The sequence below is a fragment of the Ipomoea triloba genome, chromosome 13 (genome assembly GCF_003576645.1).
Source record: "Ipomoea triloba cultivar NCNSP0323 chromosome 13, ASM357664v1".
NCBI classification, from domain to species: Eukaryota; Viridiplantae; Streptophyta; class Magnoliopsida; order Solanales; family Convolvulaceae; genus Ipomoea; species Ipomoea triloba.
This window is the reverse complement of record NC_044928.1, coordinates 21,836,943-21,856,290: the sequence shown is the minus strand read 5'-3', so window position 1 is coordinate 21,856,290 and position 19,348 is coordinate 21,836,943. Positions and strand designations below refer to the sequence as shown.

At 33.0% G+C, this 19,348-nt stretch overlaps 1 protein-coding gene and 1 non-coding gene across 2 annotated transcripts; both read left to right on the top strand.

The window, feature by feature from the left end:
• The first annotated feature begins 504 nt into the window (after positions 1 to 504).
• On the top strand, positions 505 to 578 carry TRNAI-AAU. Its single transcript has one exon. It is a non-coding gene; the product is annotated as a tRNA-Ile (tRNA).
• Positions 579 to 11,171: 10,593 nt separating this feature from the next.
• LOC116002986 (methanol O-anthraniloyltransferase-like) lies at positions 11,172 to 13,960 on the top strand. The gene is made up of 2 exons (XM_031243172.1): positions 11,172 to 11,699; positions 12,814 to 13,960. The coding sequence occupies exons 1-2, from the start codon at positions 11,250 to 11,252 to the stop codon at positions 13,771 to 13,773; spliced, it is 1,410 nt and encodes a 469-aa protein (XP_031099032.1). The 5' UTR covers positions 11,172 to 11,249; the 3' UTR covers positions 13,774 to 13,960.
• Positions 13,961 to 19,348: the final 5,388 nt, after the last annotated feature.

The following is a 19,348-nucleotide window of genomic DNA, read 5'->3' as shown; positions in this document are numbered from 1 at the left end:
TCATCGCAACATCATAATAATAGGCTAATAGCACATGTAGTAGCTCATTCGATGCCAAATCTACGGTAACTTGCTTAATAGGTAAGATAAGGGCTTAATAGTACGGTGTACTTTTTTGATAGTTTAAGGGTTTTTGATGGAGTTTTTTTAGTTAGGGGGCTCAATTGCACTATTTAGTTGAGTTAAGGGGTTTGTTTGAACTTTTTCAAAAAAAAATTATTATGTATTTTAGATTCGTTTTTTGTGTTGTTTTTATTTTTATTTGTGTAAAATAAAAAATATATTTCTGTATTTTAGTTGTCACTATTGTCTGTTGCCACAATTTCATCTAATTTTTCAAAATTCAAGTAATCACCCTTGTTTACCGATGAAAATTTATTAAATTAATTATTCGAAATGATCAGTTCTCTGCATTATGTCTGGCCACCGGTGGTCAGGTTGGCCATTATGCTCAAGTGATAAAATGTTTCAATAAATAAATAAAGTTTAAAATTTAATAAATGTGGCCTATTAGCTCAGTTGGTTAGAGCGTCGTGCTAATAACGCGAAGGTCGCAGGTTCGAGACCTGCATGGGCCAGTTTCCGAATTTTTTGCCTCAATTTCCCTTTCACGAAGACATGTACGTGTTAACAGTCACCCGATAAGTAGTGTAACATGCACTTGTTTATTGATATTCGATAATTATATTAAACTTTAATAATTTATTCAAATTAAAGAAAACATACTCTTTCATTGTATGTAACTTGAAGTGTAAATATTGAAATTAATATTTTTGTATAAAGAAAACTTAATTAAAAGGGCATTTTGTTCAAACATTAGAATTGGATGGTAATTGAAATAAAATATTTGGTAATATAATAGTAATGAGTTTATAAATAGAAAAAGTCTTTTCGTATGCTAGTAAATATGAATCGGAATCAAAATAAATAAATAAATAAATGATTAAAATAAAAATAAATGCGGAGTAAATATATAATACTTATATATAAATATATAATATATGTATACATATACATGTATGTGTATTAAAGTTCAATGTCTAATGCAGGGACAATGTCATTTTTATTTTTTTTCTCATTTTATATTCCATTATTCAAAAAATTATGTGTCTGTAGTTAACATATTATGTACCTTTAATTTATTTACATGTACATAAATGGTTAACTGCAGGTACATGATATATCAACAAATACATAATTTTTTTGAATCAAGATCTACAATGTAAGATGAACGTACTTGTTTCATGGTATAACAATTGATTTCATATACGGATAATCATTGTTCTGATCTCTCAATTGTTGCCCAACTGTTAATGTAGTCGCTAGTTTTCAATTTGAACTAATGTGATCCTTTAATTGTCTCAAATTTCGTCAATTAAACAATTTTTCTGTTGTTTAGTGATTTAGCAGGTAATGACCCCGTTTAGTGAGGGGCATTTAAGTCTTTTCCAGTCAGTTCCCTTTTAATTATTTACCTTTACCGTTATATTTTGTTTTTTCTCTCTGCGATTGAAGAACCCTAAGTCGAAGTTGCGAAGAAGCCAATGAAGAAATTGAAGATCCAACAACGAAGAACCCCGTGTTGAAGAAGAAGTCTGTAGCAGAAGAGAAATTAAAGCTTAAATCACAACTCTCACCTGTGAGCATGGTTTGGTTTTATTCTAGTGGTTTCATTCCAGTGATAAATAAAAACACTGATGTGAGCATCGAATTGAACAACTTTTTCACTAGGTAGTATTGTGGTAATCACAAAATGTAATTTTCATTCATCCATATATCATCAATAAAAATACATAATATTGGTTTATTACATCATTGAACTACTAGAAAATAACATTACACCATTAAAGTACTACTAAACTTAACCTAAAACACTGCATCAATGCATTACTCCTACTTTAGCTGGAATAACCCTTCACTTCGTTGACCACTCATTATCCAAATACTCATACCAAGGACGGCAAATACAACACCAAATCCAAATCCATACAAAAACTTAAAATTAGATTCTCAAATCTTCTTAGTAATTTCGTGCTCTTTTTTCTCGATCAATTGTATATTGCAGCTTTTGGATTTCCTTCTCATACTTATCCGACCTCTTCAACAAACCTAAAATCACATTGAAGACACGCTCAAAGACATCATAGTCCATCCATTCAAAAAATCGACAACTTCCATTCCCCTGACCAAACATCAATCCCAATTTTGAATTACATAACAAAATGTATACTTTTAACACTTAAGAGGTTTTACAAATTTTACACTTACTCGGTATCGTGAACATGTCTGATATCTCTTCCCTGGGTTAGCATAATTCTAGGACATCGTCCTTGGAGCCAAATATCCACACCTGCATCGCACATCTGACATACATTCGATGAACTACTCTTGTTGCAAGACATTTTATAGACAAGAAAATTTCAACATGATTATTAATCCTTCTTCAACACTGGGTTCTTCGTTGCTGGATTCTTCATTTTCTTCGTAGCTTCAACTCATGGTTCTTCAACCGCGGAGAGAAAAATAAAAAACAACGATAAAGATAAATAAATAAAAGAGAGCTGTTTGGAAAAAGACTTAAATGTCCCTTACTAAACAGGTGTCATTACCGACTAAATCATTAAATAGTAGTAAAAGAATTTAATTGATAAAATTTGAGACAATTCAAGGATCGCATTGATTTAAATTGAAAACTAAGTACTATATCGGTGGACAATAATTGAGGATCAAAAAAGTGATTATCCATTTCATATATTAACCGGCCATTGGCTAAGGTAATGAGGTCACTGAGGTGACCAGGATCTTCTAAAGTTGGAAAGCGGATCGGGCTCATCACTCATGTCAGCGACCCGAGCCCGAATTTCCATGATTTATTCCACGTTTCAACTAACGCGTCGCCGGTTTAGCAGCTCACGCGTCACTATCTCATTAGTCCAGTTCTTCTATAAAGTCTTTGTTCCCTCCCCTCGCGTCCCGCTTATTTCACGTACACGCACCTCCTCTCTCTCTCTCTCTCTCTCTAAACTTCAGTTCTGTACATTACGCCTCATATTCTACCTATTCCTAATTCCTGGATAGCATACCAGCAGGAAACGACAGCGTTGTGCGTTTGATCTACGTTGCGGCGGTCTCTAATTCGCTTGGTGCAGGTCGGGAACTGCCGGATCGGATTGCGAGTGGTTGCATGTACGTTGCCATCTGCAAATCTAGCTAGCTCCTGCCTTGCATCAATTGAATCCGAGACCGCGGTGATTCGAACCACCTCCGTGTTGGATCTATCTGATTTCTACCACTTGCTTCTCAGTAGGTTTGGATTTGCTTAGTTTTCTGCGTTTTTATTTATTCATTTGCTATAAACGTGCTTGGATTTCTATAGATCTACATGTTTGAAATCGCATCTCTAGATCTATTTTTTTTTCAATTTTAAATTGAAATCTGAGTAATAATTATCTAGAAGAAATTTATTGAGAAATTAGTAATGAAATTAAAGTTAAAGGAAATAAAACAGCGGTTAATTAATGTTCCTCATCCTCCTGAAGAGAAAGGTTGATGTATATCTGAGAAAATAGTCAACTGCTACCAGCTCCCCCATCCCATTTAAGATATCAACTGATTATGCCAGGTATACATAAACCTTTCTCCTTCATAAATGGCTGATTATTATTCTTTTAATTATAAATGATTTAATTGAATGAACAGATACTGCATTGTAATAGAGTCAGTATTAGAAAAATGATATGATTTAATTGAATTTCATTTTCTCTGATTTTGGTTTTAGTTTTTTCTATATATATTGTTCGATTTAAGCTGCAGATGGAATTACAAGAGGTAAAGGAAGTAACACAGCGGTTAATTAATGTTCTTCGTAAAATGGGTTCTTATTATTCTTTTCATCATACGATTTAGTTGAATTTCCATTTTCCAATTTTAGTATTATTTTGTCTTATATATATATAAGAGGAACGCTCAAGTAAAAAATAGAGTTAAATATAAGGGTCTAGATTGAAGAAATATTTTTTTTTTAAAAATGCAGTAGCATGTAATTTTGTGTAAGTTTATATATATATATATATATATATATATATATATATTCTTTAAGAGCATTATTTTCTTTTTCTAGTGTATGCTGTTCCTTTTTTGATTGCAAAATTTCTCTTGGACATTACATGTTAAAGTTTGGCACATAAATGTACAAAGTTTTACACCTTTAAGTGTAAATTTATGCACCTTTAGTTGTAAAGTTATGTACTTCAAGGGACAAAGTTATGCATCTTAAAGATAATATTCTAAATTAATTAAAGCTGACCACTTAAATGTGCAAAGTTTTACACCATAGGAAGCAAATTTATGCACCCTTAGTTGTAAAGTTATGCACCTCAAGGTGCAAAGTTTTACATCTTGGTGCGAAGCTATGCATCTGAGTATTTTAAATTAGTTAAAGCTACGCACTTAAATGTGCAAAGTACCTTAAGGTTTTTGTTAACATTATAATTAGAGTTTTTGTTGTTTATTTTTAAAATTATTTTTATGCTTTTAGATACCTTAATGTACATTTCCAAATTTCATATTATGCATTTTTAGGATTATATTTTTCATTTTTAAAGTTTTGTTTCTTAATGTTTTTAGATATATCTATTTAGTACGGGGTATGTCTTTATATTTAGTAATTTAGTTTTAGGTCTAGAGAAGTTTACTAGAGCTCAGGAAATTTGCACGATGAAATTTTATGATTACGGTGTATATTGCAATTGCGTATATAAGCCCTGCAATCAATATTTAATTTGTTGCACGTTAAAAAAAAAAAAGTAAAGTAAAATACTGGGAGCTAAGTATGTGTTCCTTGCCATTCTAACTCCTAAGCTTGAGAACATGGATATGAGATTATATTTGGATGTTCAGTAATATGAGAAATTGAAATGGTGTTTCATAATAGAGCATTTTAAATAACTTTTGGACAAGCTAGGCGTCTGCTGATTCCACTATTTCACTTGGTGCGTGGTTCAAGCTTAGCTTCAGAGACATAGTAGACCAACTGCAATTATTGTGAGTAATTGCTTCATTTTGTTCTCTATTGATGCGTGAATGTTACTGCCTGCCATCGTGCCATGCGTGATTATATTTTGCACTTTTATTACATATATATTTATTTATGCACTTTTAGATTCATATTGTACACTTTAAATTGTATTTTTAGATTTCTTTGTATTGTGCATTTTAGATATCATATTTTTATTCTTATTAAGACTCTGTATTATTATTGAGAATGTATCATCTATACTATTAATAAGATATGGGAATTGTACTACATCAAATTCATAATTGTTTGGCAAGTCCATTTGTTTGCAATTACATCATAAATAGGGAATCAGAATAAATATAAGCAAACCAGAATCTGTATTAAGGGAACTACATGGTCACTATGTAATAGAACACACACAAAGTCATAATGATTTGACTGTCTAAAATACATCATTTAATATGTGAAGACTGAAGAATTGATAGACGGTTTCTCTGTGATTGTTCTAAGCGCGCATCAAATCATTTAACATTTGAATAATTGCTAGAGGGATTAACATCATAGATTATTATAAATTGAAATTATATACACCTTAACACTTGAGACTAAAAAGAAGAAAAAACGAACCGACTACAGAGTACTAAATACTGGTCAATATTAGTGTAATAGTCAAAACACCACATTAGATACTTGTATGCCGAGACACTATGCATGCCACGTAGATAACAAGTAAACATGCTTAAATATTTTTCCAATGCAGCAGTAAATTAACTGTTTTATCAACACCATAGCCAATAGCCAAAAACAAATTATTACAGTCTCCTTGTCAAGAATTCACAATTTAACACGTAGATCGTAAGCAAGAGAGAAAATCTATCAAAATTATTTAATATGATAAAAATATTATATCTAACCAAGCTGTTTACATTATTTCAGCATCGTTTCCGCGCCTATATACTAAAAAATTGAGATTATTTCTCAGAGTAAAACGCTGAATTAAGAATTAAAGAGGAAAAGCTTCACGAAGACTCACGGGATACGAAAAAAACGCTGAAAACGAAGACTCACAGAGCAGCGGAAGAGCTTCACGAAGACTCACGGGCAGACGGCGGTCCGCGACAAGGAAGCACGGCGGCAGTGAAGAGAGAGTTGTGGGCTCGGCTGAAGCTAGAAGAGGCGAGAAGCGGGAAAACTAATGATTGAAGAGGGAAAAATTGAACCCCAATTAAAATTAGTATAAATAATTTTTTTTTGAAATAAGCATAAATAATTTTTTTTAAAAAGTATATAAGACGGTTACAGTACATAACCACCTTATAATAAGGGGTGTGCAAACGGTTAACCGTTCGGTTAACTTAACCGAACCATTTTAATCAAAGTTTTTAAAACTTTAATCGTTAACCGAACTGAACTTTGTAACAATAATACCTATAATAATAAATTAAATTAAAATCCTACATATAATAATAATCTATAAGAAAATATACAAAAACAATATCGTAACAGCACTAGAAATTTATAGGAATTTTACATAGTAGATTTTATTTATATTTATTATTATATATATTTAAAATTTCGGTTAACCGAACTTTCGAACCGAATTAACCGTTAACTGAAAATTTAAAAAATCTTTAACCATTTACCGAACCAAAAAAGTTCGATTAAAAAATAGTTAACCGAACTTTGTCAGTTTAGTCGGTTAATCGAAAATTTACCGAAGTTTGCACACCCTTACGAGTTATATATACTCTAATTTTTAAAAAATAAAAAATAAAAAATAATATAGTATATACGGTAGTTAGCACTTAGGCGTATATAACCGCCGTAAATACTATAAATATTTCAAATAATTTTAAAACAAATACCGTATATACATCTAAATATTAAAAAAAAAAACTATAGAGTATATACTTATAACCGCCTTATATACTATAAATATTTAAAATTATTAAAAAAACAAATAATGTATATACATATAAATATTTTTTAAAAAAAATTAAAAACTATATAAAGTATATACGGCGGTTATATATATAATTGTTGTATATTCTAAATATATTTAAATGAATTAAAAAATAAATACCATGTAAACCGCGGTTATTGTATAACCGTCGTATATACTCTAAATATTTTTTTAAAAATAAACTATATAATATATACGGTGGTTATAAGTATAACCGCCGTATATACTTTAATTTTAAAAAAATTAAATTAAGGTATATACGACGGTTATTTAAAAAAATTGTTGTCTTAAGTGATGTAATATAACAAAATATATTAGACATCGATTATTTTAAAAAAATCGTCGTCTATTAAGTGACGTAGTATAACAAAATATATTATACAACGGTTATTTAAAAAACTGACGTATATTAAGTGATGTAGTATACTATTTCTGTAGTAGTGAAACTTGAGAACTGCGGAGATTGAACAAATTAAGATTTTGGTATACACACTATGTTTTTCTTTATGTCGCTGACCATATAAATTGGGCCATGACATTCGTTCTTGGGCTCTTTAATCAAATTTGAACTACTCATTTAATTAACTATTACTTAACTATTAATTAACTATGAGCTTTCAATTTTTTAGTGAACATCATTTTTTCACAACTCACCCAAACAACATAATGAGGAAACTCACAGAATCAACAATTCTAAAGGACATGAAGAAGCAAAAGACCACAGATCACGGTTAGAGCCAAAATTAAATCTCATTATATATTGTTTGACTCATTATTTTCGTTATTATCTATATACTTTAGAACTCCAGACTTGGTTTGCTCATACTGAGAAATCCAATTTTGAAATTTTCAATTTGAGATCAAATTGACAAACATATACATGGATTCAATTATCTGATAACGTGCATGTGTTCTCATATTGGGAAAATGATTAAAAAAAAAAAGTTAAAGGCTATAACGCATCCGTATTTCGGAGACTGGACAAAATTTGGACTTGGGTTTTCTAATACTGAGAAATCCAGTTTTGAATTTTTCAGTTTGAAAAACTAGACTAGGGTTTCTCAAAATTGAGAAACATGGATTCAATTATATGATAATCTGTGCATGTGTTCTCGAATTGGAGAAAAATGACAGAGAAATTAAAGAGTATACACACATCTTTATTCCGGGGACTGACCACATTCGGACTAGGGTTTCTCAAATTGAGAAACACATATCTTAAATTATCTGAGAGAGATTACAAGTTCAAAAAGATTAGGGTTTCTCAAATTGAGACACCAGACCTTAAATTATCTTAGAATCTGGTGCATGTGTTCTTAAATTGAGAATAAAAAGGAGGAAAAAAGTGTAAACACGGATCCGACTGCCGGCGTCTAGACGACTGACCTAAGGGTGAAGATGAAGATCAGGAGACGGGAAGCTCACAGCTAGCGACAGCCGAGTAGGCGATGGTCGATGAGCGAGTGGGTGTCAGTTGAAGCCAGCAACTGGATGACTGTTTTCTCCATTCATTAAGTATGCTAGGCGGTGGCTGGTGGATGGTGTGCGGTGGCTATGCAGAGCAGGAGAACCAAAGCGACCAAATGAAACGAGTAACTAAATAAAACTTTATATATATATATATATATATATATATATATATATATATATATATATATATATATATATATATATATATATATAGAGCCCAAAACGATGTCGTTTTGGTGCTATCTAAATTTGGGCAGCAATATTTTATTATTTTTTCCCCTAGAAAATTAAGGAATGTGTTGCCTTGGGTTATGTTCATATTGAATATAATATGTAATTAAAAATTGTAGAATAAAAATGATTAAGGAATAAATATCTAATTTACATATAGAATGAAATGTTTATTACTGAATGGATTCTTCGTTATTTATTTATATTACGAGTCATTCCTTGACAATTGATTTAACTCGGACATTTTATTTTTAAAGAAAATGAGTCATTATATAATCAGAATAATACACAAGCATCATTGCTCCAATAAAATAGGTTATACGATAATGCTTAGTCGTTGTTAGAACCAACTGTTGGTGCACCAGTATTTAGTCCAACTAATCTTAGTGTTAATTATAAGCAAATTTGTTATCTCAATAGCGTACCTAACTATTTTATTTAAATAAAATGCAATTTGTAATTTTTCTCGCGGTGATATTATTCTGAACGTTGCTTAAGAGTGGAATAACATCTTTGCTCTTGTCGGGAGGCAGGACGACACATTCTAGATTTGCTATACCACTCTCTTTGAACGAAGACTCCACGTGCAATATATCGCAAGGTAGTGACCTTGCTGAACTTATAATAAGGAGCAAATTGATTATATGGGATGAGAGATCGATGATGCACAAACATTATTTTGAAGGTTTGGATAAAACCATGAGGCCAGGGATCTATTAAGGTTTGTCATATTGGGTAGTGCTGAAAAGACTTTTGGTGGAAAGATAGTAGTTTTGGGTGGTGATTTTAGGCAGATTCTTCCCGTTATTCCAAAAGCAACGAGACTAGTAATTGTCGGAGCCACTATTAATTCTTCATACCTTTGGGTGAATTGCAATGTATTGAGACTCACAAAGAACTTAAGACTACGAAGCTTAGCTTTAGAGGAAGATAGGCAGACGGTTGATTGGTTTTCAAAATGGAATTGCAGGGGTAGTATACAACGATTTGTCTGAGATTGATATTCTAGAACAATTTTTGTTGAACTGTGGACCCTATCCCATAGCAACTATACTGGAAACCACCTTCCCAAGTGTGAGATATGGCATGCTTGATGAATCGCACCTAGACCAAGCGATCACTAGGCATACTCACTAGGCAGTGGAAAACTCGTATTCCCACCGTTTAAAACTAAGGACTCGAGACGTTCTTATAAAACAAAATAAAATAACAAAAAATATATGACAGTCTCAGTTGGTCTCAACCGACTGGGGATAAATGGTGAAGCTTTGGCCGATTGCCAAGCGATCGATCAGGACCTTTGGCTAACTGCCTCAGAGGTTGACTTAGAGGAAGATGAGCGCAAGAAGATGATTAAAAAAAAAAGAAAAAAACAAAAACAAAAACCTCTTAGTATATTTCCGAGAGACTTCGCATCCACGAAATCTCAAAAAAGTGGAGGACTTGGTGATGGACAACATAGTCCCACCGCAGGGCAGAAAAAAAAGGACGGGTTATATATATATATATATATATATATATATATATATATATATATATATATATACATAAATACATAAATAAAAATAAAATAATAACAATAATAACATATAATAAATTCTTTAAACAATCTTATTTGCAGGTCATCTCAATCGAAGATAATTAAATAGCATCACTTAGCATACTGTCTAGAGACTTCGAGTCCACGAAATCTCAAGAGGGCTAGATGATGGATAATATACTAGGCCTTGGTCACATGGACTGGCCCAAGAGAGTAACTGGATCAAGAAGGCCCAAAAAGGAGACCCTGTACATAGGGATGGCAATAGGGATGGCAATGGGTCGGGTGTGGATCGGGGAGGGCTACATCCATCACCCGATCCACTTTTCATTTTCTCCACCCACCCCCACCCCCAACCCGCTACCGAAGAGTTCGACAAGAGAGTAACTGGATCAAGAAGGTCCAAAAAGAAGACCCAGTACAGAACTACCGAAGAGTTCGACAAGGATTTGACTTAGTATTTGTAATATTAATAGGATTAGGTCATATTATTTTTAAATCTGAAAAAAAAGGTCATATTATTTATAATATAACGAGGACTCCCAATAGGAGGTAATCCAGGATTCTTATTCCTTATAAGGCTCTAAGCCCAAGATATGTATAAATGGACCCTCCATAGAGAGATTACAAACAATTCTGAGCAATACAATACCTATATATTCTCTCTATATTTTCCTGCATTTTTTCTATATTATCGCTATTGTAGTGTTAGCTTACCTAAGTAGTGTTGGCCTGCCTAAGTCATAAAAGGGTGCCGTGTTGTTTAGGCCGGAAGCTAGTTTTCAGCAAAAAGATTTTACTTTTATTATAGTTAATTAAAGATTTAAGATTAAAGATGTCATGTCATTAACAATTACATTTAAGTGAGCTTTAAATGAGTTTACTTATTTTGGTTACTCATTCCTCGATTGCAACTGCTGGTAGTGTTTTATTTGCAACTTTTATTTATAATAGAGATTGAAGTCGACAGCAAGCCAAGATTTAAGATTCTTTCCTGAAAGCAAATTTTAGTTGTAATTGCAATTTCAATGGCATGTTTATCTGCTCCACTGCTGTTCTGTGTAACAAGAAGTAAGCCTCAGCTTATCGTGCCATACACCTCCACACCTCATCAACATAAACCGCTTTCCGATATCGACGATCAACGCACCATTCGAGTTCATATTCCAGTTTTGATGTTTTACAGGAACAGTGTTGATAGGAGAGGGGAAGATCCAGCAATGGCTATCAAAGAAGGGTTAGCTAAAGCACTTGTTTTCTACTATCCCTTGGCGGGTAGGATTTTTGAAGGGGAGAATGGAAAACTGATTGTGAATTGCAATGGGAAAGGGGTTTTGTTTGTTGAAGCAAAAGCGAATGTTAAGCTTGAGCAGTTAGGTGATAAATCCATTCAGCCACCATGTCCATACTTGAAGCAACTCCTCAACACTGTGCCTGGATCTAAAGGGATCATTGATTGTCCTCTTCTACTTATTCAAGTAAGATAATAGGGAGCTATTTATTTATTTTAATATTTTACTTTAGCAGTTACCTTCTCGAGACTAGCTATATTTTGTTGAGACATTCAAATTTGTTTTTTAGAGTTTGAATGGGGGTTGAAGACTGAACGTGTAACTAACTCTCTACATCATTGACACATACATATCATTATCTATATACCTTCCACCCATTTAATACCATGTTTTGCTATTTTGGTAACCGCTATCATTGAATGATATGATTAATGAGACTCACTCCGTGCCACTAGGCCATAAGGTAATTAAGGTTGGCATATAGTATAACATAATATTTTACCGAGTTATTTTTTTTAATTTTATTTTTCCAAAATTAAGGTACTTTGAAAGGCTATTTACAAAATAGAGCCACTTTAAAATTACTGTATTTTGACAAATAGGATTTCAAAGTAGCCGTTGTTTAAAGAAAACACATGGTTGAAAAAATCGCTAGGTGCTCCTCAGGCGTTCGGCGGCGCCTAGGCGCCCGTGAATTTTTTATTTTATTTTTTATTTTTTTTAAAAATTATTTACATTTTTTAAAATTTTTAAGACTTGATAATTATAAAATATTTAATACTTTACTAGATCATACTAAAATATTAAATATTAACTTAAAAATATCTAGAGTTTGAACAATTTAGGTTTATTTCGCTCAAAATAATGTCTTTTTTTTAGTGAAATAACCATTTAATAAAAGACGGGAACAATAGCTAATCTGCCGACTAGGTGACCTAGTCAGTGCCTAAGCGCCTAGGAGGCCTAGGCGGCGCTTAGACGGCCTAGTCGGCTAGCCGCCTAGGCCACCGATTATGGTGATACGCTAGGTCGTCAGCCAGCGCCGATTAGTCGGTGCCTAAGCGGGATTTTTGCATTACTGCATGTCCATGACTAGCATTACATTTGTCTCATAATTAACTATTCAAACCTCAATATTATATTTTTAAAAAAAGTATTAGATTTTCTCTCAAAAGCATTACATTTTTCCCAGTAGCAATAATTTATTCTTGATTTTTATTATATTTTCTAACACAAATATTACATTTCCATTATGACCCAGAGACTCACTCTTGCATGGTTATAATGTATTGTGATGTAGGTAACCCGTTTTACTTGTGGTGGCTTTGCATTGGGAATACGGTTCAACCACACTATGATGGATGCCCAAGGGTTCATTCAGTTTGTAAATGCGGTGAGTGAACTGGTACAGGGTGCTTCTGTTCCTTCAATAATTCCAAGCTGGGAGAGAGGCCTCTTAACTGCAAGGCCAACCCCAACCATCACCTACGAACACAACGAGTTCAAGGATTTCGAGTTATCCAAGACTACAAAGTGGTGGGACTTCGAAAAATTATTGATGCGTACCACCAAATTCATCAACACACAAAAGCTGGCGAGTGACCCCTTAGTGTTTTTTAGCAAAAATATAAGCCACTCCCTCTTCATTAAACGTTCTTTCACTTTTGACTCAAGAGAGCTGCAAGCTATCAAGGACCAATGCCCTTCAAGTACAACATTCGAGGCACTTTCTGCTTGCTTATGGAAATGTCGTACCATTGCTCTCCGACCAGACCCTAATTCAATGATGCTATTGACCATTATTGTCAATATACGAGAAAGATTGCTAGACCTGAAACTGCCCCTTGGATACTATGGTAATGCAATTGTATCCGTGACAGCGATAACCACAGCCAAGTTGTTGTGTTCAAATCCGATATCATATGCAGCCAAGTTGATTAGGGAGGCTAAAAATACTGTTAAGGATGATTATATTAAATCGATTATAGATTTTATGGTGACTAGGGAGAGACCAAGGTGGACTGTACCAAGGAACTTCTTCATAACAGACAATTCACGATTTGGATATGACGAGGTGGATTTTGGATGGGGTAAGCCTGTATTTGGTGGCGTTTATGGCGTTGTTTATGGAGTTGGGTGCTTGGTACCTCATACAAGGAGAGAAGACAGAGAGGGTAAACTCGTGGCATTAGCTTTGCCTCCAATAATTATGGGGAAATTTGAAAACGAGCTTAGGAAGATGACTAAAGCACAAACGTGAGTTTTCCACTTTTTCTATCCATATATAATGAGAAGGAGTGAACTTTATGCCTCATATTTCCATTCAATTGTTTGGATCTTCAGCTTTGATGTTGTAGTTTTAATATGTTGTACACATATGTCCTTATTATGAATAAACTACTGTATGTCCAAGGCGATGGCGGGTGTTGGACTAACTAGTTCTGATATATTAATTGTGTTTATTATTTCATGTTGAATAAGTTTTTTGCCAGTCATCAAGATCCTAACTTACACGATCTTCTTTGTGTGATCCTACTTTTTAGGTTCTCATACACCTTTATAAAGACTTTAGGACAAGCTTTGCAATTATGAGAACAAGTATGGTTCCTTATGTATGTTCTTTTCTTTCTGTCCAGTGTTTACTATTAGGGTTGTTACAATATCAGTTTAACACACTGTATGTTCTGTAACCTTATACTTCAATTTTTCTACAAATGGTATCAAAGCCAACTATAGCGCGCCCTTCATTCGAGCCTATCACAATGAACAACATTGCTCAATTTTCTATTCTTGTTCTTGATGAAAAAAACTACAATCGTTGGAGCACTCAAATGAAGGTGTTGTTTGACTATCATGATCCGCTGGAAATTGTTGAAAATGGAATACCTACAAAATTAGCAGATAATGCAATTGAGAAGAGCAAAGACAAGAACGTGTTGTACTACATCCATCAAGAGATGAGTAATAGAATCTTCAACCATATTGAAGGTGCAATGATCTCCCATGAGGCATAGAATATTCTGATTAACTCGTACAAGGGTGATGATTTTTAAAATCAAGGGGGAGTGAATAGACTTTTATATATTTTTAAAATCTTTACTGCTCGAATTTCTAGACTTAATAAACTTAAGTTAAAACAAATTATTGTTAATAAAGTGAATCATTGAGAAAAAGGATTTTTACAAATCAAAGTATTTTTCACTCCTCCTAGTTGTTTTTGATTTATGGAAAAATTAGTTGTGCAAGATCTAGTTCAGAAGATCATTCTTTGAAAGTTGTATTTGTATTAGATTGAGTCTGTACTATAGAATAACTTAGTTCAGTGTTTGAAGACGAAGACGGGAGACCATGAGTGAACTAAATAAGAAGACCAGTTCAGATTGGAGTTTAAGACCATTAAACAAGATTGTTATAAAGCCCGCCATCTACATACAGATCAGTTTGATGATTTTCAAGAAATTACTCTACATATCAAGTATTTTTTCAAGGGCGTATTGATACAGATTAAACGAGCAACTTGATGAATCTAATTCAAATCAAGTTGATACGATGCTTGATGAATTCGTACCGTCAACCATTTGATCGGCTGCATTTGACAACTATTTATAATAGAGATTGAAGTGGAGCAGCAAGCCAATAACCTTTAAGCTAGATTCTTTCCTGAAAGCAAATTGTAATTGTAATTGTAATTGCAATTTCAATGGCATCATGTTTATTATCAGCTCCACTGCTGTTCTGTGTAACAAGAAGTAAGCCCCAGCTTATCGTGCCATCAGCCTCCACACCTCATCAACAAAAACCGCTTTCCGATCTCGACGATCAAGGCACCGTTCGACTTCATATTCCAGTTTTGATGTTTTACAGGAACAGTGTTGAAAGGAGAGGGGAAGATCCAGCAATGGCTGTCAAAGAAGGGTTAGCTAAAGCACTTGTTTTCTACTATCCCTTGGCGGGTAGGATTTTTGAAGGGGAGAATGGAAAATTGATAGTGAATTGCAATGGGAAAGGGGTTTTGTTTGTTGAAGCAAAAGCCAATGTTGAGCTTGAGCAGTTAGGCGATAAATCCATGCAGCCACCATGTCCATACTTGAAGCAACTCCTCAACACTGTGCCGGGCTCCAAAGGGATCATTGATTGCCCTCTTCTACTTATTCAAGTAAGATAATAGCGAGCTATTTTTTTTATTTATTTACTCCTACAATTTTTATTTTTTTTTTTAATTTCAAATATATATCAACTTACTACAAATTGTGACATCAAAGATTGACAAAAAATGAGTGATTTTTGTATGTGCATCTATCACTATTCTAATAATATTTAGGTGAGTATAAAAGACTCAAACAATGTGGACAAGGCAAAATTTATACACGTACCTAACCCTCTATCACTGACACCTAAAGTTGTAAACTTCTTTTCTCTCAAATATAAATACTTAAATTAAATTCATCTCTCTGATCTAATGCAAATTTCTAAACTCTCTAGCATTATTTCAACCTTGGGTTTTGAAGAATGAAGTTTTTATTTTCAAATTCGTGAAAATTTTCTACACTTTTTCCCATTCCATTTTACTTATCTTACCCTTTTTCCTTCTATCTCAAAATACTATCTAAATTTGTCTAGTCTAGAAAAGCAAATCCCCCACCCCTTTATTAATTTTTTTTTTTTCAATTTACACTTGACTTTTCATGCATCTTAATAATGGTACCATACAAGGCCGGCATTGGGTAGGTTTTGAATAGATTGTATATGGTAGACCATATATAGTTTTTTGAAAAGCAGTGCATTTAGTATTATAGATGCTGTCCATCTTGTACAGCATTGATCTCATTAACACATTTCGAAACAACATTACTAATATGGGACGTACGTACCCCTACAAAAAATAACGCAATTTTTGCCATGGCCTAATATTATTTTTGTGTGTCTTTTTTTTTTTTTTTTTTTAATTTCAAATATCAACTAAAGTGCAACTTGTCACATCAAGAGTGAAAAAAAATGAATGATATTCAAATAATATTTAGTTTAGTAAAATAGACTCTAACTAAACAATGTAGACAAGGCTATAAAGTTGTACATGTAACTAGCTAACTCTCTATATCACTGACACGTATCATTATCTATACCTTCCACCCATTGAATACCATGTTTTGCTATTTTCTTAATGGCTATATATACTCCGTATCATGAAAAAATCACCATTTTGGTTCCTCAATTATTTTAACTGTCAAAGTAGTCCTTAGTTTTCAATTTCAACTAATTTGATCATTGGTTTGTTTAAAATTTTGTCAATTAAACCCATCGAGGATCAAATTGACGAAATTTTAAAAATGAAAAATCACCATTTTGGCCCCTTGGAAGAGTTTAATTGAAGAAATTTTAAATAACTTGAAGATCAAATTAGTTAAAATTAAAAATAAGGGACAACAATTTGAGAAACAATTGAGTGATCAAAGTCGTGATTATTCTCGCTATAGCATTGAATGATTGATCTCACAATGAATTATCACATTTTCTTCTTTTAAAAGAAAAAGAAATTATTTAAATCACAGGAGAATCACTCTATTATGTATTGTGATGTAGGTAACCTGTTTTAGTTGTGGTGGCTTTGCATTGGGAATCGGTTCAACCACACTATGATGGATGCCCAAGGGTTTATTCAGTTTGTAAATGCGGTGAGTGAACTGGCACAGGGTGCTTCTGTTCCTTTAACACTTCCGACTTGGGAGAGAGGCATCTTAACTGCAAGGCCAACCCCAACAATCACCTACGAACACAACGAGTTCAAGGATTTCGATCTATCCAAGACTACAAGGTGGTGGGACTTCGAAAAATTGTTGCGTACCATCAAATTCATCAACATACAAAAGTTGGCGAGTGACCCTTGTGTGTTTTTTAGCAAACATATATTTCACTCCCTCTTGGTCAAACGTTCATTCACTTTTGGCTCAAGAGAGCTGCAAGTGATCAAGGACCAATGCCCTTCAAGTACCACATTCGAGACACTTTCCGCGTGCTTATGGAAATGTCGTACCATTGCTCTCCGACTAGATCCTAATTTAATTTTTCCTATCTATATATGTAATGAGAGGGGAACTAAACGTTACATCTCCTATTTCCATCCAAATTGTTTGGATCTTCTGCTTTGATGTTGTACTTTAAGTATTTTGAACATATATGTCATTATTATGAATAAACTACTTTATACCCAAGGCGATGGCTGAAATTTACGTTGTTTTAATTGTTAACAATTTTATTTTTATAAAAAGTATTGTTTTAAAAAATATTATTATTTTTTATTGCTTTTCAAGATAATGATTTGTAATTTTTTTTAAAACAATGCAAGTGCTTTTATAAGAGGTTAGAGGTAATAAGCTAGTAAATAATTTTTATTTTTACAATCTTCTTCGCACACAGAGTATTATAGAGATAGTAATTAGATAGTAGTAGATTTTTTTTTTTACTTGTCAAATTAGCATACTTTTCCATAGATAAGTCATAAGTAAATAAAAAATTTCCAATACTTTCAATACCTCTTTAAAAGATTTTTGTTGGAGTGATGTTTTCGTATGCTTAGTAATAATATTATTATAGTTTTCATATAATTTCTTAATGTGAAAGTTAAAAAATAAAAATAAAACTATCTGAGCTAACCAATTTTCACCTTTTTTTATGATGTAAAAAATTCATACTTAGGTAGTGGTTAAAATTTCAAATTTGGTCAATTTTGACAAAGTTAAAATTTCTATTTATTACTTATTTCAGCCCCTTGTGAATTTGAAATTTTTTTTGGGTCTCGAAAAAGCAAAAAGTCCAGAACGCAGGGAGATGGTTGAATAGACTTTTAACAATTTCAAATAATTTTTCGAAATAACACTAAGTAAGTTTGAATTTAGAAAATCAAAGCTAGGAAACATGTTTCCTTGCAATGGAAGTCTTGAAGCTTGCCAATAAAACGATGTAGCTAAGTTTGACGATTTTGATGTGTTAGTGTGTGTAAAGTATGATGTTAGTTGTTCAGTAGAAGTAGTGAAAATGAAAAGAGAGAGATTTTTTATAGTGGTTCATAAACATTCTTACTCCACTCTTCTCCTTAAACTCCAAAGATGCATGATAGCACTAAGTATTTGTTTACAAAAATACAAAGTGGCATGAAGCCTTCATCTTCTCCCAGCTGACAATCCTTGAGACAATCGCGAGCTTTCGTCAACTTGTCCTTCACTGTATAATCAAGGCTAGCATAAAGGGTCAATCACAAAGTTGTCTTGCTAGGCTGATCTCCCAACTTCTTTTAGCTTGAAAGATGATTTTTGTTGTGTGTTGGACTTGAAAAAAAATAAAACTGACTCTTCTTTTAGCTTAGAAGACTTATGTTTGCAATGTAGTGACTCTTCTTTTAGCTTAGAAGACTTATGTTTGCAATGTAGAAGTATCGATCTCTATTAATAATTTTCAGCAATAGATCACACTTATCAATTTTTTCAGCATGTTATCCTAAATTTGGGGTCCTCCTTTTATAGATGAGGAGGGGTGAGTGCCAACATGAAATTTGAATTTCATTGTCACTCAGAAAGTGCTAATAATAGGAAATTTGAATTTCATTGTCACTCAGAAAGTGCTAATAATAGTTGTCCAAAAACTGTCACAATTCCCCAAAATCTACTGCTATATCTCTTAACTTGTTGATGACTTGTGTTCTAGCGGGAGGTGGAAAGAGTGTAGGTGAATAAAACGGGAAGAAGTTCCCGAGTATCGTCTCAAGGAATGGTAGAAAAGGATTTGGTAGACAAGGAATTAGACACAAGAGTTCCTAGATTTCAAAAGCTAGTCCTATCGAA

What these genes read in the sequence shown, in the direction of transcription:
- LOC116002986 (XM_031243172.1), top strand. Translation starts at nt 11,250, where the DNA reads ATGGCATGTTTATCTGCTCCACTGCTGTTCTGTGTAACAAGAAGTAAG. An exon ending in GTCCTCTTCTACTTATTCAA is followed by an intron (nt 11,700 to 12,813) that starts GTAAGATAATAG and finishes ATTGTGATGTAG; the next exon opens with GTAACCCGTTTTACTTGTGG.